At 33.8% G+C, this 26813-nt stretch overlaps 1 protein-coding gene across 1 annotated transcript in view; it reads right to left on the bottom strand.

The window, feature by feature from the left end:
• Positions 1-8800: 8800 nt before the first annotated feature.
• TMEM161B (transmembrane protein 161B) overlaps positions 8801-26813 on the bottom strand; it is a 43712-nt gene continuing 25699 nt past the window's right edge. The window contains exons 6-12 of the mRNA XM_087715698.1: positions 26207-26358; positions 25732-25792; positions 21175-21315; positions 20074-20187; positions 19482-19656; positions 17649-17745; positions 8801-15697 (exon numbers count right to left, since the gene is read on the bottom strand). Of these exons, the coding sequence (XP_087571824.1) occupies positions 15420-15697; positions 17649-17745; positions 19482-19656; positions 20074-20187; positions 21175-21315; positions 25732-25792; positions 26207-26358 (1018 nt within the window). The 3' untranslated portion in view covers positions 8801-15419. The remainder of the gene's footprint in view (positions 15698-17648; positions 17746-19481; positions 19657-20073; positions 20188-21174; positions 21316-25731; positions 25793-26206; positions 26359-26813) is intronic.

Raw genomic sequence — 26813 nt, forward strand, 5'->3', positions numbered from 1 at the left:
TCTGCCTCTCACTACCATCTATGTATCCCTTTCTCTACACCAGGGGGGTCAAAATGGCATACCGCAGCCAGATACATCACGTGGAGACCACACCCACCTCAGTTCTGCGAATGCGAAAAACATCATGAAACTTCAGGTGACAGCAACGTAACACCGCGAGTTTGACACCGTGCACTACACAATCGATCCTCTTTGCTATCGTTGTTTTCAAGGGCTAGATCGTAAGTGCCACTTGTTTACCCAGTTGTAATTTTGAATGGTTTCTGGATAAGGGGTTCTTAACTAAGATTTACCTATACATGCCTATTTTTCTGTTCAGCATGTTAGAGAATGTTTATGTATATTCACACTGGCCTCCTTAGTTTCTGTAGTTTTTTACCTACTTGTAAGAAGGAAGGAGCCTTCCTACATGAGATACAGTAGGAGACTCCAGTAGCACCTTTCATACACTTTCTCATCCATCTTGAAAATTTTTATTCTTAGTTTTTCAAACCATTTAATCTGATTTATCTTTCATCAGAGTTAATCAAAACCCACTTTTCTAAGTCTAACATACAGGTTTGACTTTTCCCAATTCTTCCCCCCTGGACACCATAAACTCAAGGACATCCAGGGTAACAGTCATCCTTACTTCTTCAAGCAATTCCTCATTCTTTGTGGGGATTAGGTTTCAACAGCAGAGCTCCTGGTTTTGCTTTTATCAGCAAAAAGGACAAGAATTTCTTATATCTCTGTCTCTTGTCTGAGCTAGATTCCCAGAAGATGTTAAGATAATTGAAATTATGCATTACATGGTTCTTTGAAAGATAAGTCATCTGATGCTTGAAAGAGCTCATCTCCATCTTTCACACACCCAGGTAGTCTGTAATAAAGTCCAACAACAGTAACATTTTATTTCTCTTTTTAATTCTTACCCAAATCTTTCCAGCAATACTATATTCCAATTCCTCAAGTTTTGTGAAAGTATATTTTTCCTTTAAGTAAAGTACAACACCCTACCATACACACACTTTTTGTTGGATCAGTTTCTTTGAATATTCCTTTTGAATAAGTTGTAGCCTTTTACAGTGCTATAGAATTTGCCAATTGCCAATATGAACATAGTAATATCTATCTAAAATATGTATTTATTATTTATTTATTGAATTTATTTGCTACCCATCTCATGACTTTGGGCACCTAAATTATAATTACATATACAAATTATACACACACTCACACACACACAAAATGTAAATATTTAGTATCTATTTATCTAAATAGCTATGCATTTGTCTTTCTGGGTCAAGATTTCTCATTATCCTCCATTATTTCCCTTATTCTATGCATAGATGTAAAAACATTAATTTCAATGGCATTAACTTTTGGCTTTGTTGTACTTTCCTGTGAAATTGGGTATCCAATGGCCTCTGCTTCTCCCTTTGTGCTCCAGTTTTTGGGGTCTGCCTCTGGCTGCATATTCAACCAGTTAAGAAGTTTGTCCATCACTGGCTGAAGTGTGCAGCAGATGGTGTGATTATGTGAAAAATTAAATATAGATAGCAAAAGATCTCATTTCAAGGATTATTTCCTGTTCAATATATATAAATGCCCTTTATTATATAGGCAGAAACATTACTCTTTATTAAAACTTTGTGTATATAAACACATGGGATTTTAGGAGAGCCAATTTTAGAAAGTTTAAAGAAGCATGAAATAGTATTTGGTGAATGAAATATTCAGGATTATTGGAATCAAAAGCAAAATAAAAGTTCCTAAGAAATAATCAGGAGTCTTAAAAACAATATCAAACTCTTAGAAATTAATTTATGTATATAATTAAAACATGGTGACTAAGATGAATAAACATTATAATTAACAGAAAAATAAGCTTAAAGTAATACTTTTTATTCATCTTTATTTCACATTTTCAGCCAATATATTTTACTACATGTTGAGTGAAAGATGTACTTTTAGCTTTGTAGTCTTTTGCTATAGTAAATCTTGAAGGCAGTAATTTCTTATACTGTAGCATTTTTAAAAATATGGAAAAAATGCAAGAATTCCTTTTAATTGATAAAGATTGTTATTTCCTCAAAATCTTTAAGTCAAATTGAATGTATTTAGTTAACTGCCAATCAAAATAATCATTGTCACCAGAGATGACTTCAAGTTTTGAGCTCAAGTTATCAAATATGATAATATCTACCAATTATTGGAAGACTAGGGTGGGTCAAGGCAAAAATCTATCTGTGGTCACTAAAAATCCAGATCAACTTGATGGCACATATTATTTGAGCAAAAAATCTACAACTGAATTCAAAATCATTACAAACTAGAAGAACCTTCATTAGTATACTGCAATTTTCTAAGGGGATGGTACCATCTACTGTATATATTGTTTTTATAATTATTTAAGATTTATTGACAACAGTAGAGCTGTATTGATTTTTAATATGTAAGCTGCAAATACCTTGAAGCTGTGTCTCAAACTCTATGGATTTTTCCAATACCTGTTTAAAGTAAAGAGAAATTGTTTTATCTACTTTGATGCTTACTTTCATTGAATATCTCCTTATGATAGTAAGAGAAATAAAAGCACTGCTTACCACAGCTATGCATTTCATCAGTGTCTGTAAAGATCTTTCAAATAACAGATGGAGAGCAAAAATAGACCAAACAGTTTAGTCTTTATCTATACAGAAATGGATCCATCCTGAAAATAATGCTGGTTGATCTAAATTTCAGATTTCTTCAAAATATTTTCCACAGATTTATAGAATTAAATCCCTCATGTTTTAAGCCAGCATTAATGGACACTATTAATTTGTGTAATTGAAAGGTAAGACCATTTATTGAAAGACTTTAACACCTCATTTTTGTGTCTTTTTATTAGGATGGGTTTTTCTTTCCTGTGCTACAAAATTTTGCATAGACCAATCATGGTTATCATAAAGGAGGCTCATAAGACAAGTTCATAGAGAAGATATTTCCAAAGACTAGCTGTTGTCAGTAACAACAGATCACTAAGATCAGTAAGTAAATGTTCTGCTTCTCCTTCAATGCTTTCTATTATTGCAAGAGAAAAAGATCAGATTAAGTAGGTCAACCTAGCACAAATAATCAAGGTGAGGTAGTTGCAGAGTAAGTGGACAACTTGAAGGTATATGCAAATTCAAATATCTAGGAACATCTTCATCAAGCATTAATGCATGTTTAAATATTCTTTAATTTCTTCAACATTTTTTGCAATGAAATTCCAATAAATATTATATTTATGGCATCAAAGATACATTAAACCTGTTGCTTAAATTTGGAAATATTGCAACTGAAGGTTCCCTTTCCTGATTATTAAATCTATTCAAAACTTTTCTTTTGTTGAGAGGCAACATTTCCATACTTCTGCCTTGGCATAAAAGTTGCAGTATACTTACCTGTTTAATAACCCCTTTGGGATCTCATGTATTTGGCAGTAAGAGAAACACCACAGGGTCCTATAAATAGTTGGTACAAAATATACAATGGTCTCAACTGCAGTTAGCTTTAGGCATCAGTAGTAGATGGAATGACTAAGTTAAGCAGCATTGCCTGGATTTTCCTTAACAGCTCCAGGGCACAGTCTCATTATGCAGGAATATTATCTCTCTCAATTAACTGCTGTGCTGGTCCATGTTCCTCCCTGTGTGTTCAGTGAACAAGCAAAGGCAGTGCCCCTACTCTGTGAATCATGATAGCTGGTCAATGTAGAGGTAATGCTTAGCTCTGGAAACCTGCCTGATGTCGTGCTGCTGATTTTTATCTTCAGCAAATTAAATCCCCTCCCAACCCTGGTTAATCAGTGATGTTTTATTATTGCATTTTTTAAAATTCTGTTAAATTTATTTTTATTGCTGCTGTTATTATTATTATTTTAATTTTATTTTACAACCTACTTTAGATTTCTTTTGCACACCAAAACTCATTTGATACATTCAAATAAAAAAGCAAGATATTATTTGAAGTGGGACAATACTATTCCTACTAGCCCCAGAATTTCTAAAAATAACTGGAAGGCACTAGTTTAAGAAAGGTTGCCCCAGAAAATTATCTAGAAATCTTGCTGCAATCGTGTTCCTAGAACACATTACTCTAATCTCTCCTACCAGAGAGTCTATTGCTATCCGTTGCAAAGGGTAAGATACCTCTTACTTCATCTCTGTTCTATATGCAAGATCCTTCTGAAGTCATCAGGATCACAACAGCCTACCTTTGAACACGTATAACAGAAAATGTACATGTATACATCTTGAACTTTTTTCTCAATATCAAACTGATATTGAAGTAGTAGGGAAAAGTAGTAGAGGGATTGGCATTTGATCTGAAGAACTAACAAATCTACCTTCCATTCAGGGTGAATGCTAAAGACTCCATTCTTAATATTTTCTGGGGCACTACATGAAATTGTTACCAGCAATTAGGAATAGTTAACTTAAGATGTGCGCAGCAAATGAAGAATTCCCTATCCTCAAGCTCACAGGTAATTACAGGGAAATAATAAAAATTAATCCTAACCTCTTCTGAAAATGCTATTACAAATCAGTAGTTGCAAGTTCCCAGCATTTTGAATTAGGAGCAGCCAGAGAAAACAGTTGTTTTTAACCGGCCCACCCAGCCCTTTATTTAATGAGCTTTGCTGTGGGTAAAGTAAAAGTAAAAATGAGAGAAGATGGAGGAAGTTTCAAAAGGGCTGGTAACCACCCAGTCACCTACCTCCCAAGCTGCCACCCAACTACCTGGAAGCATTTTTTAAAAACTACATGTTATAGTTCCTAGCTAGATCTGAGTCATTTTCAAACTCCATCTTTCTTTTTCCACCATTTTCCCCAAATCAAATTCAGTGATGCTGATGGACAGGTATGATTCTGACCTACTTTAATGGAGCTGGACAATATCAAAATCAAAAATGGACAAAGGAGCTTTGGATCCAGAGCAGGTGCCTTCTCTGCAACACCTTTTTCTCAGTTTGCAAAGTAGCTGCACAGGCTAAGGAAAATTACACATTTGCCTCAGGAGATGTTAATAAGACAACAGAATGGCAATGACATATTGGGACTGTTTTCTCCTTTGCTAAACAGGGCATGGGCGTGGCCAGCATTTGATGCATCCAGCCTGTGGGCTGGGAGTTTGACAGCCCTGCTATACAGAATGGTGCTGATTGCTTGAGACACAGAGAAGGTGGACTCTAGTGATCAGAGGAAATAGATGGCAAACAACCCATTTACAACATGGCAGCCTTCATTGTGCATTGCATGCCAAGCTGAGCACTAGATAGATAAGAAAAAAGTTAACTGTTTGCAAATATTTTTGAAAGTTCTGTTTTAAAATTGGTGTAAAATGTTTACATGACCTTTCATTGTTTTGAATGTTCCCATTATGATATTTTTTAATTGAATCTTTAAATGATTCAAATTCAGCTAAGTTGCCATTGGATCTTTAATTACAATGTTAAGTTGAATAAAGTCTGACATAATTCCCAAATTTCCAATCTGAATAAAATATGCTATTCACATAGGCCTAATGTCCTCAAAGTTACCACATACAAATGGCCAAACACCTCAGGATGTTAACAGCCTGCCAAACATTGAAAATTTTAACATAAAATGAAATAGTAGACAAATAGTACCAAGGTTCATGGCAATGCTCTTATCGTTATTCTATTTCTCTTTTCCTAATAAAACAGTGTCTTTCCTGATGCCTTTGCAGAAGAAACAAAGAGCTTATTTTTGCAGTCAGGAACTGTTCATTTTTAGCCAATCCATTCCAATGTAACAATTTCCATGACATACTAAAAATTCAAAAATGTGATTTCTCATAGCTGATTATTAGCTTTTTTATACAACTTTTATGCAATTGTAAAAGCAGCTTTAGCCTGCTTGCACAGTAAAATAACTGCTCTTCTACAGTTGAATATAAGTATATTAAAACTACAGAGACCTTTCAATGGAAAGAAGTTACTCATGTAGAACTTTCAGGTTACAAGTTTTAATACATTATTCATAAAAACATGTTTAACAAAGACTAAAACAAAATTCAGGAGGTCAGATATGTCCACCTTGTTTATTACTTCCTGGATCCTTTGATAGGAATCTTCTTTTTCTAAAAGAAAGCTTAATTTGGTTATGATAGTGACCTCACAAAGTTAATAGATGCAAAGTTACATTTCCTCTCTGTAACTTTTTTTTAGGATACTATTTCCCAATTTGTATTTATGTCATTATATTTAGAATTCCTATCGTCTTCTGCTATTACCAACTCACACTTTACTCTTAATATAACTCCAGAACTAATTACCAATCAAAACCAATAAGATAAATTGTACAGATCATCTGGCAAAGAATTATTTGGAGTAAACTTGTCATAAAAAGCAACTGCATAATTTAAGGAAATAATTTGATTTTTATTGACAGGCCAGGTAGCTTTGATCATTTTTAGAAATACTTTAAGAAATTAACAGTATTTTCTTCACAATATGTAATCTACAAATTCACACACCAAGTAGAATTATCTAAATAACTAGTCTCTAGCCAGAAATGCACAATAGATAAATACCTGCAATCTGAAAGTATAAATTTACACACACACATTTTGGTGTTTGTTTAAATTGCTTTCATGTTTTCTATTATATAAACTTCAGTTACAGAACCAACTTACAGAACACACAAGGTAACAGTATTAAGTATCTTGTATTGCTTAGCAAAAATTAACAAAATTGATATGGCTTTGCAACAACAGGAGTCTTTTTTGCACAGGTAACTTATATACAATTGCTTCTGTACACAGCAGGTATAAAAAGTTATATACAACCATTACAGCTGATGCTTTACCAATAAACAATATTAGTAAAGATTGAAGAATCTAGTTTCTTCTAGAATATGTCATTGAATTCTCATGGAACAGTGTTTACTACACTGGTATTATAAAATGATGGTTATGTAATTTCTATAACATTTGCAGAGTAGAAAGGCTTATAAGTGCTACCACAACTACCTTTTACCCTTCCTACTATTATTAGTAAAGTGCTGCCTGTCATGCAAAAATATATTGCAGATTAATATATAGTTTTTCTTCCTGGCATAACCCCAGCAATAGTTACTTCATAGATGCCATAAAAATATAAAAGGAAGAAATATTTTATCTCCCATTTTATTATTGATTTCAACATATTGCCTACTTTATCTCTGAATATTTGTCACTTATTATGTAAAATAAGTATTACACTCACATTGTGACAAGTAATGAGAGCCAAATTTACCCAACATTCATTACCCAAAAAAGCAACATTGTCTGAATGCTTTCTCAATTGAATGAGCAAGGACTATATCAAAGTTTATAAACTGGGCCATATATAGACAATGAGGTGCTTGGCTCACTTTTACTGGAACTACCTCGGTTTAGATTTTTGAGATCCTAGATTGAAAATAAGAAAGTTGACATAGATAACTGCTAGATCTTTTAAAACTGCCCTTGGCTAATTTTGGTTCTGGCCTGTACTTGGATGAGAGAACTTCAGGAAATGACAGGATTGTATGTTAGACTGCGAAATAAGAATAGATGTCCCCCCAAAAGTGTCAATGGCAAATCATTTCTATGCTACTTTTTAAAAATTATATAGATGTGTCCATGAAACCACCAGGAGCTGAGCTGTACTTCACAGAAACATTAGAATAGAAATGCCTGATTTCAGCAGCTACATCTATTTCTAGGATTTGATTCCACCAGCAGAAACAGTCTGAATATAGTTGTGTCTGTGATACTTTTAATGCCCGTAATGGAAGAATGATTTCAACTTCTCTAATATTTATTATTCTCATCATCCACCTTCCCTACTGTTATATAGTCCATTAATTTTCCAAAACAATTCAGTTGCAAAGTGAGACAGTGAAATGCATAGGAAAGATAAAAATCAACAAAATATCCACTATACTCAACCACCAGAAATAATCCACTGAATACAAAGACTTCTGCAGATAGCCTTTATACACACTAAAATTTAAAACTGCAATTGAAATCATAATCTAGTTTAAAGCAATTTCTGTTTTTTAAGCTATGGTGGCACAGTGGTTAGAATGCAGTACTTCAGGCTACTTCTGCTGACAGCCGGCTACCTGCAATTGGCAAATCAAATCTCACCAGGCTCAAGGCTGACTCATCCTTCCATCCTTCCAAGGTGGGTAAAATGAGGGCCCAGATTGTAGGGGGTAATATGCTGACTTTGTAAACCGCTTAGAGAGGTCTGTAAAAGCACTGTGAAGTGGTATAGAAGTCTAAATGCTATTGCTATTGTTTGCTTGTCCTGAACTAATATGTGACACATTTGTATTTAGATACAAATGATATACAGTGGTAGTCAACTTGGTCCCTACCGCCCACTAGTTCCAGCTTTCATGGTGGGCGGTAAGGGTTTGCTGTAACTCTGCTTTATAAATTTTATAAAGTAAAGTTACTTCCCTACTTTATAAATCACCGTTACTGTGGAACCGGTGGGTGGTTAGAAAATTTTACTAACAGAGATACAAAAGTGGGCGGTAGGTATAAAAAGGTTGACTACCCCTGATATAAGATATTGTACACACAAGATGCTAATATGAATAAAAAATAACAGCATACTATAGTAATGTCAAATGTCCTTTTCAATCTACCTTACAGATCAAGGTTTCCTGATGTCTCTCATCTAAGTACAAAAGAAATTCAACTTTGCTTAGCTTTTTAGTATTAGTCAAGGCCAGTTAGGTAGTATCATCTAGACTAGTTGATTAATAAATAGTGAAGACAGCCCACTTAATTCTTTTTTATAATTTATTTTTATCACATCAAACCCATTAACAAGAGAAAATTGCATACATGACAGAATAAAATACCAGTTTTTTTAAAGAATACAGGAAAAAGAAAAAAATGGAAAATGATCACATAGACAAGCATCTCCAAGGCATTTGACTAGATTGCTTTAAAAAAAAGAGAGCAAGAAAGCCCTCTGTGATGCTCACTTGTTAGGAACAAACATGTACCCTGCAATTCAAAGGTAAAGACCACATACATCAGTAGTCTATAGTAAAATAGTAGTAGTTTTCCCTTATTGTAAAGGAAATATTTCTGCATCCGTGTGGAAAACGTCCGCAATACTTGATGCTTTATAAATATTAAAGGTGTAATAAAACAAAACATATGCATTCTTATCTATAACAATTGGCTTCAAATCTTGTTAACAGTTATTTGTATTTCAGCCCACAATATACAGACAAGTCCGAACCATGCAAATTAGTGCTCAAACATTGCAAGTGCATCTCCAAAAAAAAAGTTGATTGCAATCAATTCTTATTAAACATTCTGTGTCAAATAAACATGAAATAATGTTTTCTATTATAAGAACCTCATTTTAAGATAAACATACATTTCACATTCTTTAAAGCAACTTATTGGTTTACACAAACAGGACATACTTCTGAAATCAAAGAATGTAAAAACAGTTTCTAGGCCTTTTGGCTGAGATCAAGTCTAATAGGAACTGCTAATATTAATTTAATAAACTTCCTTCAATTTTTTTAAAAAAATTAGCGGTGATTGTGGGTTTAGCATTGTTAATTAATGCTTCAAAATCTGTATCAGCTTTGAATACCTTCAGAAACAGCAATGGAATAATGGTCAAAGAACTCAAATAACAAGAGCTAAAGCTGAATTCAACAGTGAAGCAGTAGTCTTGTAAACTTGGCTTAAAATTCTACCACTGGTTTTGTAGAACATCGTTCATGGTACTCCAAGTGAGCAAAGAACAATAAAAGATTACAGGAATGCTATTTTATTATACCCTACAGCAACAAAAATCAATGTAGGGTGATTCTGAGATTCTTTCTCATACCTTTTATTTTCCCAGAACCGAATTGACTTTTATTTTATCGTAACTATTGCTAAATACCTTCTTCAAGATTAACCTTCTATACTGGGTTGTCCCACATGAGCTTTTTATGCAGAAAAAAGGGTCAAATGTGTATCTGTGATACAATATTTTCCTTATGCATTTTATGGCGTAAAGTGCAGGTATTGAAATATTACTAAACAAACATGTTTAAAAATGTTTGCCAGATGGAGTGAAATAAATGGAGTGAAATAAAAGCTTTCAGACTAATCTCCAAAAAAGATATCAATTCTGATGTATCTTATTCAAACCAGTGACCAAAGATAAATGTTCAAGATATACATATGTGGAAAATCATATCCACCTTTCTCACCAAGTAATTTTACTTTACGGTGAAAATCTTGAGATGATCCTGCCATAGAACTTAATATCCTATAAATTTACTTGAAACAATATGGAATAAAAATGATAAATTAATCTCAGAGTTAAATTCATCTTAATCACTTTTATCACAAATACACAAAGGAATCTAGACTATCTCAGATAATAGAAATAGAAAATATATTACATTGTGCAATGTGTTTTATCTAAGTTACTATTCTACTAGATTTATCTTCCCAATATCATTTTGAATAAAATAAAAACATTTTGGCAATATATTCCTGTTAAGTTCCTTTTCAGCAGATATCTACACCAATACCTACTGATTATGTACCATCAAGTTGATGTCAACTCTTAGAGTCACAAATTTTCTCCATGATGATGTCCCTAATCTGGTCTGTCAGATCTTTCAGTGGTCCACTCAATGCCACTGTAACTTTGTTTACCCACCTTGCTACTTTTCTTTACTTTCCCAGCACTAGAGCTTTCTCTAGAAAACTACTATATGTCTTCACAGCATGTGTCCAAAGGTTAATTTGAGCTAGCTCAGTTATACCTGGAGTAAGAAGAGTTGCTTTGTTTGCTGATCCATTTGTTTATTTTCTTACTGTTCATGGTTTTCTCAAGTCTTCTCCAACACCAATTGAAAAGCTTAAATATTTTTATATTGCTTCTTCAAAAATCCAACTTTAGCTATAACCTTTTAATAGATAATTTTTGTCATATCTAAGTAATGTCACTTTATTGACTGTATTTAGTGCATACATCCAAGAAAATCTATTTACATTACTAAGAGCTGACATTGACTTGATGGCCCATAATCAACTGATGATTATATGGGTGGCTTTTTTTTAAAGGAACTCAAAGCAGTGTAACACGGAGAGACAAGGTCTCCCTTCAAAGCAATGTAATGGGAAAAGAGGGGGGGGGTCTCCTTTCATTTTTATAGCCACAACCCTATGAGGTAGATTGGAGAGTCTATCTTTCTCCATCTAAAGTTATTTGGTGATTTTCACGGCCAACGGGGTGGGGGCATGTGTCTCAATTAAATAGCTTAACACTATTCTTATTAGAATGACCCATATAAGTAGGCTTATTTCTTCTGATTTCAAAATTCTCTTTTTTATTTCATGTCATCTATTTTAAAAGATACTTTCAATCTATTTAAACAAATAATTTATACCAATATCTTACCAGTGTGGTAGAATATTTAAAAAGTAGAAAAATATCAATTGGAGAATGACATGGTTTTGTAGAAGGTTATTCTGTGTTAACATATTGTTCCAATTAAAGCTATGTTTATAGATTGTTTATCCTTATGAATATATTTTATAAAATTATTTCCCAATACTTAGCACAAAAATATTTCCTATCAACTGCAACTAGCTTTTCTAAAACCCAACTGAATGTTTGACCCATATTTAGTCAAGAGGCATTTTTATAATAAATCACAGAAATGGAAAATATTTTGATAAAATATTTAACATATTCAAATGCCATATATTTTATTACACTAAAACAAGATTAAAACAAGATATTTAAACTGGAAAGCAATAGTTGCTGCAATGTTCCCATGTAAGAGAGTCATCAAGATTCACCACCAAAGGATGGTATAATTCTTCAGAGACATTTCAGTACTTTAAGGCATTGTGGATTTACTCAAAGGTGATTTTACAAAAAAAAAATATAAAAAATGTTGTAACAAACAATTTTATTTCAAACACAGGAAACAGCTGTATTTGCTGTTGATAGATACCAAAGGAGTTGCAACCTAATTTCATTAAAACATAGGTTGCAATTAACCAATATTTTAAATATAAATTTTGCACAAAAGTATGTGGCAATCCAGAATGATTGCTATGCAGCGTTCCATGAATACTTAAATTTCAGTATGGATTATATTTTTCTTCCTTGTTCCCATATAATTTAATCCATTTGTCCAGGTAATACTGGATTTCAGTCACTGGTTACAACCCATTTTCCACATGGCTTTTTTCAACATTAAACTTTCTTTCATTTGCCATTTCCCCATGTTTTATTTTTACAGCTCAAGTATACTTCTTTCAGAAGAAAGTCTTGATATTCATTTTAATAGATGAAGCTATGTGTGTATGCCTTTTCCACCAAATAAGTAAGAAAATTCTTGTACAAAAGCAATTTGATAATTAAGAAATCAACAAAAGAATACAAACAAACTTAAGTAAAGGGTGTGAAAAAAAATCTCAAAGTACCAAATTAAATTACCATTGCAATGTTTCTTACACAAGAATAATCAGTGATTTGCAGAAATGTCACAAAATACTGTCATATTGAGACAAAAATAGCTTGGAAAGAAAATTGTTGAATACCAAACGCATTTACAAAATTATATATGCATTATTTCTACCACTTTTTCCTTCTTGCTGCAGTTCTTTACCATTTCAATATGCCAATCTATAACACCAAGTTTTTGGAAAAGGTAGAAGAAACTGATTGGGAAGAGATACACAAAAGCCCCAATGCATGCATGACTGAAGATTCAGGTTTTCTTTTCAGAATTCCATGAAATCCATCCACAGTTCAATCTATTATCAATAAACTGAACTGCACTTAATTTTGATTAAAAAAACTTGGTTAAAACTTTTTTGGGAAAGGAACACAAACTTCAAAATTTTAAATTTGTATTCTGGCAGTTGTTTTTTAAAACTATATGCTACTTTTCTAAGCACTCTAAAATCTGGAGTGTTAAATGGTTTATGCAAAGCTGGCAATCAACCTCAAGCGTATATATAGTTTTTCTCATATAAAGAGCAACAGGAACATAAGCCTGTTTGACAATGCCTAACCAACAGTATTGGTAATATATTAGTCTGATTGGGCACAAATTAGGAACATTTAAGACTTAATTTTGAAATGACAGTCAAATCTGCTGTTGTATTAGATTGGAAGCAAAACTTATAAAATGTGAGGTATAATATTGACAAGGAGTCAGTTTGAGTAGTTTGTATAAGTACTTTTTATGTTGTCTGGTTGGATAAAGAGTTCCATTCAATATTTTGATTTTTGTAGCTGTCTGCATATTTCTTTACTTTTTCAGACATGCACTACCCTTTGCATCCATTTAGATGTGATCTAATTCTAATCTTTGATAGGATTATACCTAAGGTTGTAGGAAATAACAAAAGGACCATAGATGTGACTCACTTTATATCAAAGAATTATAGGTCATGATTCACCATTTGGACAAATATTTGGAATTGTCCTGCCCATCTATCACTAGTATATATATCATTTATTTCTGCTAAGAGAATATGGTCTTAAATGTTTTTTTAAAGATGGCTAACCTATACATTTATATTATGATTACAATAGTCAGATGGAAGTTATCCCCAAAAAGAATGGAATTTATTGCAAAGAAAACTTATATAAGTAAAATATAACTTTTCTCTTCACAAAATATTGTGGTTCATTGGCTGCCTTGATCAAAAGAAATTATTCTGTGACATTGATGATACAGAATCCTAAACCTAGTGGTTCTATGTAGAGTTTCAAAAAAAATGAGAGTATATAGTAGATGAAGTATTAACAGTGTCCTAGCTAGCAATTGGCATGAGTTGGTATGTCCATGGAACACATCTGCTTCATGAGCTACAGTGACTGTTGGTTTAGTTTTGAGTGCAATTCAAGGTGCTGGCTGTCACTTTTGGCTATATAAGAGATAAGCCCTGATTAATTAAGGGATCACCTGTCTCTTATAACAACTGCCCAGCCAATTTGATCCTGCAGGTTGGCATACTTCTGTGTTCCTTTAATTAAATAATCTCATCTCAGAATCCCTGAAGTGTACCTTCTCTGTAGTCAGGTCTATTCTGTAGAATGAAGCCTCACACTCCCCCCCCAGACCTATATAGCCCCACTCTGTGTTGTTGTTTGGAACTGTGAAGATCTGGGTCTTTGTCCAGACCTTTAGCAAGGGAGAATTTTCACTTCATCATGTTTGCCATCTTTTATCTTTATTTTTTATTTATTTTATTGTTGTGAGCCACCCAGAGTCATTGATAGTCAAGTGGCATACAGGTTCAATCAATTATTATTACATAGCTTGAAACTATTTGTGCTTGGATAGTCCTTACCATTATAATTAACATAATTTGCCTATCCGGCAGTATACATTTCACTGCTGATGTTTTCAAATAGTGTTTATTGAATTATACTTGTTAAAATTAGTTTAGTATTGATTAGTGTCAAACATCATCGACTAGTGCTATAATAATGGCATTTGTTAAATTATGGAACCATAAAAGTTAAATAAATTTCTAGTTAATTATTAGCACCAATACTAAACATTCCATGATTCATATGGGCATTTATTATTTTTAAAATAAGACCAAAACAATATAGTTATATTATTCTTATAATATGAATTTTTAGAACTTCTTGACACATTACATTATGTGGTATAATAAGATGCATGAGCATATTATACCAATTTACATAATTTAATATGTGAATGTGCAGAAGCAAAGTACATGTAGTAAGCTTTCAAACAACTCATGGGCTTACTACCTGCAGATTATATACACTAAACATTCATTTTAAATATATGGGTGCTCAGAGACACATGCTGTAACATCTGAGAAACTTACGTTCCTGAATTTTCACACAAGTGATGCAGTATTAATATGAAAACACCTCCTGCAGGACAATTCTTCTGTATTCCATGCACTTACAACAAGTTCTATTCAGAATGTTTCCTGTACTGTAATATACAGTATTTCATTTGTCCTGTGGAATTAAGTTTGCTTTTCAAAAGAAAAGTAATCCAAGTTTCTGACTCCTTATATGGCTCAATTAAAAGTTCACCTTTAAGCAGTCACCATTAATATTATCTTTTTATCTTAACACCACTAATATCAGTCAATCAATGACTGAATACATCATGCTCCCAGGGCAGAGTGGAACTCATAAAAACAAAATATACTTAAACAAATGTCAAAGTAACCGTCTCCTAATTCTAACTAAAAATTTGGGTAACAGTATTATGAAGTAATGTTTTTTTGATATTACACACTACATTGCTTGTGACCGTAGAAGAGGTATTAAAGGAAGGAAACTTTATTATGCTATTTCTTCCAATATTCTTCTGCTCTGTTGGGGAACACAGGCTTCTTTGAATGGTTGCTTTCTAAAATCATGCTACTGTCAAGTATTGATGGTAGAACAGCCCAAAAAGGCTTGTGGAAAAAAGACAAGCAGCAATCCACCAAGTGAGAAATGAAAGGAGTCCTCTGAACAACAGTGGAGTGAAAATGTTCTTCAGGCTAGCCAGAGCCATTGTTAGCTCGATTACGGTTACCTTCATCTTTCTATCATCAGATGACGATTCAGAGCTTACTGAACTGCTCTGTGGACTGTCCTCTGGGTGTAAATCTGAGGTTAATTCTGGATAAATGCCCCACGAATAGTTACCTACAGAAAAATAATTAAGGCAAGAACATTGCTAAGTTTTTAAATCCGTTTTAATCACATGCTTCTAAGAACAAAATTGCATGCTTATTAGGAAAGGCAAACAACATTTTTAACAGAATAATGACAGAGACAACCATTTGAAACCTGAGACACATGGGTCAACTTTTCTTGATTTTAAATCAGGCTTCATTTTTCAAAAGATGAAATATTAATTTGGAAATATTTGGAAAGAAAGAGTTAAAGAAAGTTCCAGAAAAGATAGGCATTTCTCAACAAATTAAGTTTTTACAATAATTGTTTATGTTAATAGCAAGGGAAATGGAAATAAAAAATGAATTATGTAAAAAAATGAGTTTGCAAATACTGTAAACCAGGGAAGGGCCTAGCATATAAATTACAAGAAAAGAAAATGATAATAAAATTACAAAAGAGAGATACTGTATTAATGACAATGTGGCATGCAAAAAGCCTTTCATCAATATTATCCCAATTTGTATAAAAAAGTGACATCTCTCTAGAAAAAAAATTGAATATCTAATGAACAAAATTTACCAAAGATTACAAAGGAATAGAGACAGATTCTGAACACATCTATAATAAGGGAAGTTTCTAAAGCTATAAAAAACATTAAAGTAGGAAAGGTTCCTGTATGATGAATTATCAATTTCTCCTAAATGTTTTGATAAAAAATCTTCACAACTTTCCCAAAATATGAATTCTATCCTAGAGGGAGGAAAGATTGCAGACAATTGGAAAGAGGCCAATATAGCATTTATAGCTAAAGGAGGACAACATTTGACTTTAAGACTTTTGCATGCACAAATATGGAAAGATTTGGTATTACCCACAATGGAAAAAAGGCTTGAAGAAGATCACAGAATTTGCTGAAATTACTAAACTGATTTCTTTAATCACAGAGTAGATAATGTCTGTGTTTATTATTGATTGGTGCCCTTTTATGGACTTTTTACATAAAGTAGAAAAAATGAACTTGTGATTTTGGTTTTAATGATTAGACAGGACAGATTATAGAAAAAAAAGATAATTATGTGGTAACCAAAGAGTAACAGGTAAATTTATGATTGCACTTATGAGTATAATAAAGAAGACTAAAAGCTACTTCTACCTGTACCATCTTTCTTGCACTTTTATTTATCTTCTATTTAAGACCCTTTAATAACAATTATATACCGTGTTTTTCAGAGAATAAGACGCAGCAAGGTTTTGAAGAGGATTTTTTTTTTAAAAAAAAGGTTTTGCACTCTGCAAACTCCCCCAAAATGACCCTTTTTTTGTGAAAACAGGCCCTTTAAAAAAGGGGGGGAATGAATAGCCCTTAGGAAGCTTATAGAGTGCTCCTGGGGTGTGTGAGCAAAAAAAACAGCCCATTTTTCACAAAAACGGGCCCGTTTTTTTTTTGGAAAAAAAAGGGGGGGGCAATGCATAGCTTTTAGGAAGCTTATAGAGTGCTGCTGGGGGGGGGGGGAACTGGCCATTTTTCACTCATTTCTGCCCTCCTCAGCCTTCAGGAGCTCTCTGAAAGCCTTCTAAAAGCTATGTACAGCCATTTTGGGGAAGGGGCGGAGATTTGGGAGGCAAAGAATGCTGTATTCAGTGTATAACACACACCCAGATTTTCAGCCTTTTTTTTTTTTTGAGGGAAAAAAGTGCGTCTTATACTCTGAAAAATATGGTATTTGAAATATGCCCTAAAGTCAGCAGCATTTTTGTTTCCGATTGCACAGGAATACTCATGGCACATGTTGGTTCAGAAATTAAAAGATGAATGATGGGATAGAAATAGAGAAATGAATAACCAAGAAATTAACTTTTGACATCTACTTTTGTCCTACTTTCAAAATGAACCCCCTACAAATGATTTTTTACCAAATATAATTTTTCCAGTAACTGCCCCATAAGCATTTTATTTCATTTATTGAATATTTCTTACCTAAAGTTTTTAATAGAAGAGTCATGTGCAGCAACATAACCAGAGGTGCCACATATTGAAGAGCAATTATACAAAGATAATAAAACACTCTGGCCACCTGAAGTCAACAAAAATATTGCACAATTAGGGGTGCAAGGCAATACTATCATATAAGTTATCATAGCTAACAACACATACAGTTAATGGTATAACCACATTAAACACTTTTATGGAATGTGTTGACAATCAACCACTCAAGATCCCATGCTTATCTGCTGGAAAAGGAACAAAGCTTACATTTTTCACTTCCAGCCCTGTCAGCCCACAGTACATCAAAATTGTTCTCTCAAGAACTAAAGAACTAAAATATGGACTCAAACAGAATGAATAAGAATGAGTTAACAGAATGAATAAGTAGAAGATAATGCCACTCTAATCCAAGCAGTCTCCCTTTTTTTTTCAATCCCCTCTCCATTTAGCATGCATTTCTAATCCTGAAAAAACTAGAAAGTTTTTTCTGATTCCTCTTTTGACTGAATCCAATCCCAGATAGTTTTTGTAGCAATGCTGTTATAAAAATGATCTTGTTCTGTAATCTGAAAAGTGAGTGAGTAATTTGCATTAAGAGTATATTTCCTGCTCATGAACACACATGGCTAACTCCTGGAAAGCAAACAGACAGTGAAGTATTTTGAAAACCAAACTGTTTTGATACTTTTTCTGTTATTTAGTTACTTAGCTATTAAAGTCCAGCCCAATGTGATCAACTCTGGGCAGTTTACAACAATAAAAACAATAACAAAACAGATCATATAATTCAAAAGGAAGTCTACACAATGATCAATTAAATAACTGAAACTTCCCACAAAATGTCTGGGGATAAAGCCAGATTTGAAGGGTGCACTTCAGATGGTTTGAAGAGTGTAGATGCCATGACATGGGCCTGCTCCTGCTACACTGTTTAATGAAGCCCAAGCATGCTGGCTCTGTCTGTTCATATGGAAGTGGCAGAAACTATAGGAGATAAGTACCGTATTTTTGGATTATAAAATGCACCAAGATTTTGAAGAGGTAAATTTTAAAAAAAGTTTTTGCACTCTGCAGGCCTCCCAAACCCTCTGCATGCCTTGTTTTTGTGAGACAAAGTGCTCCTGGGGTCTTGGGGTGGGGGCAAAAAAGGCTCACTTTTAACTCGTTTTTGCCCTCCCCGGCCCCCAGGAGCACTTTGCAGGCCCCCCAAACCCTCTGAACATCCATTTTTTGTGAAAGAGGCAGGGTTTCAGGAGGCAAAAATGCTGTATTCAGTGTATAAAACGTACCCAGATTTTCACCCTCTTATACTCTGAAAAATACTGTAATCCCTCAAATCAAAGGAAATAAATTAAGAATTAAAGAGGTACTCCTCCCAATTTCTCCCAAAACATTTACTTTTACTCTAAAAGGGATAATATTTCAGAATGCTCTTATATTTGCTGTTTCTTATTTAAAATGGAATTTCATGTGTTATTTATATCTAATCTCTTTTTCTAAAGTGAAAAAGACAAAGGAAGCCTCACACAATTCTATTTATATAAAAATACTTGCATACAATTTTATGAAATAGAGTATATTTAAAATATAACTATATTCAAGGAAACAATAGTAGTATCACACAGTTAATGAAAATTGATATTATCAGTCTTACTGCCGGACTAACTTACGCTTAAAAGTAACTAAAATAATATTGTCATGGTTTCTAGAAAAACATATCAAATTCTGTCTCAGTCTAATTTTAAAAAATAGCATCATGCTCATTAATTAAAACTTAAATGGCTTGTTAATATATATTTTTGATTATTATAACCGTAGGCTTACCATTTTCTGCAATTCAACAGTACTTATTCTTCCAACTTCTTTTTTCATTTGATCCACACATTTCTGTGCTAAATTCAGATAGGCTTGGAGATGGCTGCGCATCATGGCTAACCTCAAAGCACAGAGGAGAATTATAATCCACAATCTTAGAGTATCGAATGTAGCTTCTGACATTCTGTAGATTAAAGAATGAACACAGAAATTTTCTAAATATTATTCCACACATTCCTCCAACTCCCCATAAGCCCACATAGAAACACTGTTGAGGTAATACTGGGGAGAAGATGGGAATGTCAGATGAGAATGTATTCCTGTGAAAAAGAATAAACAAGAGGAGAGAAATGTGGATGTATGAAAAGAAATCAAAGAAAGGAGAACTGATTGTGTCTCCATGAGGGACTGAATGGATAGAGAAAAATAGAGAAGAGAAGGCCTTGCTTTCCCCTCAGAAAGACTAAAAACATTTATCCTAAAAACTATGGTTATTTTATTCTAATTCTTATTCTAAAAAATAAGAATATATCTACAAAAATATTACATTTTAAACATATACTTATAATGTTTAAAAATAAAGATTTCCAAAGCAGCTTACAAAGGCACGTTTTCTTTTCCTAATGGTGGGTTCATAATATAATCCTTGGTAATTGGCTTTACCCATAATAAGACCATAAGCAGAGGTGCCAGGAAGTTTATATGTAGCAGAGTTCTGGAAGAGACAGAAAGTAAAATAAACACATTGTATTATTACAGAAAAAGGGTATTTCTAAACTATTCTATATTGAAAGCAAGAGACATAACCAATTTCATTATATTTAAGTACAATGACAATAAAGATTATACTTAAATAAATACTAGTTTACTGATTTCTGCTACATTCTATGTTGATTTATTTATGATTTCTAAAGAGCTTGAGAAAACCTTGGAATTCCTTGCAAGCTTATCAAGTAGTTTTGTGTAATATAAATAATACAAATTAACTCCCCAAGACTAATTTGTTTGCCATTACCAAATATTCCCTCATGCATACAACTGCAGAAAAGTTTGGAAGCTTCTCCCTTTGAACAAGGGAATGCTTGAATGATTACATATATAGTCCTCAACTTATGACCACATCTGAATGCAAAATTCAAGTGAATTTAATATACTGGTAATGACATTTAAAGTCTACATGGAAGATTATATGAGTGACTAACCTAGGTTACATCTACCCATCCTATCAGGTTTGGCGGGAAGGGTCCCATCCTTTAAGGAGTATCATCTGGATAAGGCAGAAGAACAGAAGTTTTTGCCATGACACCCAGCCTTTGCAGCATCATTGTCCCCCAAGATCAGATTAATCAAAGATAACACACTAATGGATAATAGGAGAGGAGAGAAAAATAGAACTTTATTCAGATAGCTAAAATATAACTATGTAACAGATGAATATCTGGATGGAACTCATCAGTTTAGTCCTCAACATTTTAGATATCCAAACATATTCCTATTTTATTCCATACTCTCTTAATCCATTAGTGTATTTCCTTCGAAAATTCTTTATGAATTTGTAACTGCATTCTAAGATTTTAAATTCAATGAATTTAGAAAACATATTCTGAAATTTGGCATAAAAAAACAGAACCATGTTATAAAAATAATACTACTGAGAGTGGAGGATACAATTTAAGTTGAAATCTATTCACTTTTAACTTACTGGGTGAATTTTTCGGTGGTTAAACTCAAAGCATCAAGATGCATCTGAGCCAGCCTCAAACCAGGGAACGTCAAAAAAGCTCCAATAAGTGAACAGATGATAGCCAGGAAAAGTTTGAAGGTTAACTTAGAAACAGGACCCCTAAAAGAGAAAGAATAACAGTTAGCTTTTTTAACATTTTAAAATAGTATTTTTTCTACTAACAATAGTAGAAATAGGTGATTGAAAGTGAAGCAAAACAAACAAAAAACTCCACCCAACGAACATTCTAACTTTTAAGAAGTCTATGGTTATATTTACACCAACTTATGGTTGCAATGTAGCAAAAGGCCATATTTGCACAGTCTTTAAACACTGGCTTCCATCTGACAAGCTATGTGTCTGTCTCCTGCCTCCTAAATTTCACCTGAATCTAACAGAATTTTCTTCTTGGCCACAAATTGATCGTACAATCATGAAGAGGCTTCTATTTATGGTCAAGATGTTGGTGTTCAGCTTTAAAGCCTTTCATAGCAGGAGACTAAGTTATCTGAAGGACTACCTCTGCCTCATTTTACCTGCCCACCTCACCAGATCCAGCAGGGAAGGTATGTTATAGGTTCAATTCCCTACATTTAATGGCCCAAGACAGGTTTTTCTATAGTGGCACCCGTTTTGTGGAGTATTCTCCCCTCTAAGGTGAAGTTGGCCACATCTCTTCTGAGTTTCTAAAAGTCCCTTAAGATTTAGTTGTGGTAAGAGGCTTGGGGACACCGGGGACAGGTGACTTAGTGAAGTGGTAACATCTTTTCGTCTACCTTTTATTTCAGCTCAGTTTTTCTATTTTAATTGTTAATATTGTGATGATTAAGTATTTCTTGTTTTAATTTGTAAGCCACCCAGTTGCTTGTTCTGCAAGATGGGCAGCTATATATATTAGATAGTAGACAGGTGATAGATAGATTTGTGTTGTTAGTTCGAAGTAGTGTCTGACCCATCAAGACTCTATGGACAACGCTCCTCCAGGCCTTCCTATCCTCTACCATCTTCTAGAGTCCATTTAAGTTCATGCCTACTGGTGGCTGGATGGTGACTCCATCCAGCCACCTCATTTTCTGTCTTCCCCTTCTTTTGCCCTCAGTCTTTCCTAGCATTAGGCTCTTCTCCAGTGAGTCGTGATAGATAGATAGATAGATAGATAGATAGATAGATAGATAGATAGATAGATAGATAGATAGATAGACAGACAGACAGACAGACTGACTGACTGACTGACTGACTGACTGACTGACTGACTGACTGACTGACTCAAATAAAACTATTTAAGATCTTACACTGAAAAGAGACAGGTAGGGGCTCCCATCAGATTTTTCCTCATTATGTGTCTTACATATCCTCTGATGAAAATAATCAAGAGAGCAAATTCAAATACAAAGGTCCTTCTAATTGTGTGCTGTGCCAGGATAAGTAAGCATGGATGCAGATGTATTGACTTTTGCTATGAACTAAAAAGTTGTGGAGTACTGGTGCTTATCTAAAACAAGAACATATTAATATCTTTGATTTTAAGAGAGCTATTTTCAATAAACTTAGAGAGGGTTTGGGGAGAATTCCATGGATGAGAATCCTCAAGGGGAAAACAACTCAAGAAGCTTGGGAAATTTTGAAAAATGATATTACAAAAGCTCAGTCTAGCACAATACCAATGAATAAGAAAAATAACAGCTCCCAAAAGAAACCAGCATGGCTGCATAAAGAACTTTCTGACAAATTGAAAGACAAAAAAGAGAAGTATAAAAAGTGGAAAGAGGGGGACATAACTAAGACAGAATATCAGCAAATAGCCCGAGCCTGTAAAGATGAAGTAAGGAAAGCTAAGGTTCACAATGAAGAAAGACTTGCCACAAAAGTAAAAAATAACAAAAAAAGCTTCTTCCAACATGTTAAAAACAAGAAAAAGGTTAAGGAAACAATTGGTCCATTGTTGGGAAAAAGTGACAAGAAGGTGACAAGCAACAGGGAGAAAGCAGAACTATTTAACTCATTTTTTGCATCTGTCTTTACACAAAGGGATAAAACAGTTCAACCTATCAAAAAACAGCACCACAAAAATCAGATTAGGAACACAAATTGGAAAAGGGAAGAAAATGGTAAGTGAACACCTGTCTACCCTAGTCGAGTTCAAATCACCAGGACCGGATAGATTACACCCCAGAGTTCTGAAGCAACTGGAAGATGAGATCTCAGAACCACTGAAATATATCTTTCAGAGTTCCTGGAGCACCGGAACTGCCAGAGGACTGGAAAAGAGCTGGTGTGGTTCCCATCTTCAAAAAAGGAGAAAAAATAGATCCAGGAAACTATAGACCTATCACCTGACCTCAATACCAGGAAATATTCTGGAAAAGATAATCAAGCAATGAATTAGCGAACACCTAGAAGTAAACAAAGTAATAGCCAAAAGCCAAAATGGGTTTGTCAAAAAAAGAACATGCCAGACTAATCTTATTGCATTCTTTGACAAAGTGACAAAATTAGTGGACCAGAGAAATGTTGTCGATATAGTTTACTTGGACTTCAGTAAGGCATTTGATAAGGTAGACCATAACCTACTACTAGATAAAGTAGAAGAATGTGGGTTGGACAGCATCACCACCAGATGGATTGGTAACTGGCTGACCAACCGCACTCAACGTGTAGTCCTCAATGGAACAGCATCTACATGGAGAGAAGTATGCAGTGGAATATCCCAAGGCTCTGTTTTAGGCCCAGTACTCTTCAACATCTTCATCAGTGATTTGGATGAGGGAATAAATGGGGAACGCATCAAATTTGCAGATGACACCAAGCTGGCAGGAATAGCCAATACTCCAGAAGACAGGCTTAAGATACAGAATGATCTTGACAAATTTGAACATTGTGCACTATCCTATAATATGAAATTCAATGGTGAAAAGAATAAGGTTCTACATTTAGGCAAGAAAAACGAAATGCACAGGTACAGTATAGGTGGTACCTTCCTCAATATTAGTAACTGTGACAGGGATCTTGTAGTCCTAGTGGACAATCATTTAAATATGAGCCAGCAGTGTTCAGCAGCTGCCAAAAAAGCCAACACAGTTCTAAACAGGGAAAGAATCAACATCACGTGAAGTGTTATTACCACTTTATAATGCCTTGGTAAGGCCACACTTGGAATACTGCATTCAGTTTTGGTCACCACAATGTAGAAAAGATGTGGAGACTCTAAAGAGAGTGCAGAGAAGAGTAACAAAGATGATTAGGGGACTGGAGACTAAAACATATGAAGAACGGTTGCAGGAACTGAGTATGTCTAGTTTAATGAAAAGAAGGACTAGGGGAGACATAATAGCAGTGTTCCAATATCTCAGGGGTTGCTACAAAGAGGAGGGAGTCAAACTATTCTCCAAGGCACCTGAGGGTAGAACAAGAAGCAATGGGTGGAAACTAATCAAGGAGAGAAGCAACATAGAACTGAAGAGAAATTTCCTGACAGTTAGAACAATTAATCAGTGGAACAGCTTGCCTCCAGAAGTTGTGAATGCCCCAACACTGGAAGTCTTTAAGAAGATGTTGGATAGCCATTTGTCGGGAACTGTATAGGGTTTCCTGCGTAGGCAGGGGGTTAGTCTAGAAGACCTCCAAGGTCCCTTCCAACTCTGCTGTTGTATTGTATTGCATTAATGTGCCAAAGAACAAGAACCAGGAGCCTTAAAAGATTGGATCAGAAACCGAATCACAACTGAGCATTATTAGTGAGCACAAAATACTGACAGAATTTGAGAGGGAATAAAATAAAATGGCCAGATTAAAAAGGTATATGGGGGGGAAAGGGAAGGGGTAATTGACAGATCTTCTACTCTAAATTATTTTGCACTGTGATATTTAGCTGAACATCCAATTACTAATAATTTTATTACTTATTTATGCTACTTCTAATTTGCCTAATAATTGAAATTGTTTGCATTATACATGTCATTACAAAATGCACAATTATTATTTTTTATATAAAATACAATTATGTCTCCATATAAGCATACAATGACAGGATACCTGCATTTAAGACAGAAGCAACCAAAAACTGTTGTCCTGAACAGAATGTACATTTTTGACATACCATATATTTCAGATTATAAAATGCACCTGACTATAAGATGCACCTAAATTTAGAAGAGGAAAACAACAACAACAAAAAGGGTTTTGGCCTCTCTGCACCTCATTTTTGGCTCTTTTTCCGGCCCTTTTCCAGCCTTTTTTCTACCCATTTTTGAGGCTTTTTTGGCCTGTTTTGGGGGTCTGAAAAAGGGGCTTGTGGAGAACAAAAAATGGCCGGTAACTGGGCAGGGCTCCAGCAATATTCGGATCTATAAGACGCACAGACATTTTCACCCCTTTTGGGGGGACAAAAAAGTGTGTCTTATAGTCCAAAAAATATGGTACTTTCAGATATTGCAGATGTGATTCTGAATTAAAGGATCCATAGTTCTGAAAAATATTACAAGGATAAGTTTTTGATGATAATATATTTTTATCTTTAATATTGTGTTTTATACTCACTGGGATTCCAACCCCTGTTTTTCAAAAAATTGCACTGCACTTTCTGAAAAATTGGAGAAACCTGTAGATAGAATGTAGACAGTAAACACAGAATATTAGATTGCTAATGTGGAAAAAATAGAATAGTTTTAAATAGTTAAGCAGAAATATCAATTCAGCTATGCATAATCTAGAATATCAATTGCTATGTGTAAAATCAAAATGCTATTTGAAAGTGTAATACATTATTATTAGACAATAACACCATTTTTACAAAAGAATATAGTCCAATAACAATTTGATAGTTATGCAGTCTTAACATAAGAATATTTATAATTTGCAGAAAAATATATCATCCCTGTAATAGTAATGGGAAAAATATGAAATAAAATATTTGAAAACATAAAAAATATTGGCATTTTTAAAAATATTACCTGTTAAAATATTTACTGTTAAAATTGCTAAATATTTGTCCAGAAGAACATCAAAATATTACCTGATTCAAGTCCAAACTCCAAATAGTTTTCTGTTACAATCAGAATTACCATAGCTTTGACAAAGAAAAAGAAGCCAAAGGTTACACAGACTGATCTTTCTCCTCCCTCTTCAACTTTAAAGTAGTGTGTAGTTAGTGAGAACAATATTTTGCTATATATAAGGGTCAAGGAATTTTTTTTCCATACAATTCTAAATAAAAATATTTGAAACCAAATGCTAACATTAAGAGAGGCAGGTCTATAGGGAAAATTATACACAATGTCATAAATTAATTTTGCCCCTATTTTTTTCAAGAGGGGGGGAGTAGTAGTTTTTAAGCTATAAGGCAAGTTTGTTCAGGCTCTTAAAAGGTTAATGCCAATTCCTCATATTTTTGAAAAAATTATAAAATCACATTGCTAAATTTTAGCCAAACAATCTAAAATATTCTGGACTGTATACAAATGTGTTTTAGTACACATTTTTTTAAAAAAACAATAAACTGTCTTGTATACTACGCATAAAAGAAAACCCCACTAAAATCAAATCTACTTTATATCCAAAGAAGACTAGAATTTGTTTTTCATTTAGCAAAATTTTTAAAATTGGATGCTGTAGAGAAAAAA

This window comes from Thamnophis sirtalis, unplaced genomic scaffold, assembly GCF_051295495.1.
Source record: "Thamnophis sirtalis isolate CommonGarterSnake01/CBP01778 unplaced genomic scaffold, rThaSir2_p1.2 scaffold_5, whole genome shotgun sequence".
NCBI lineage: Eukaryota > Metazoa > Chordata > Lepidosauria > Squamata > Natricidae > Thamnophis > Thamnophis sirtalis.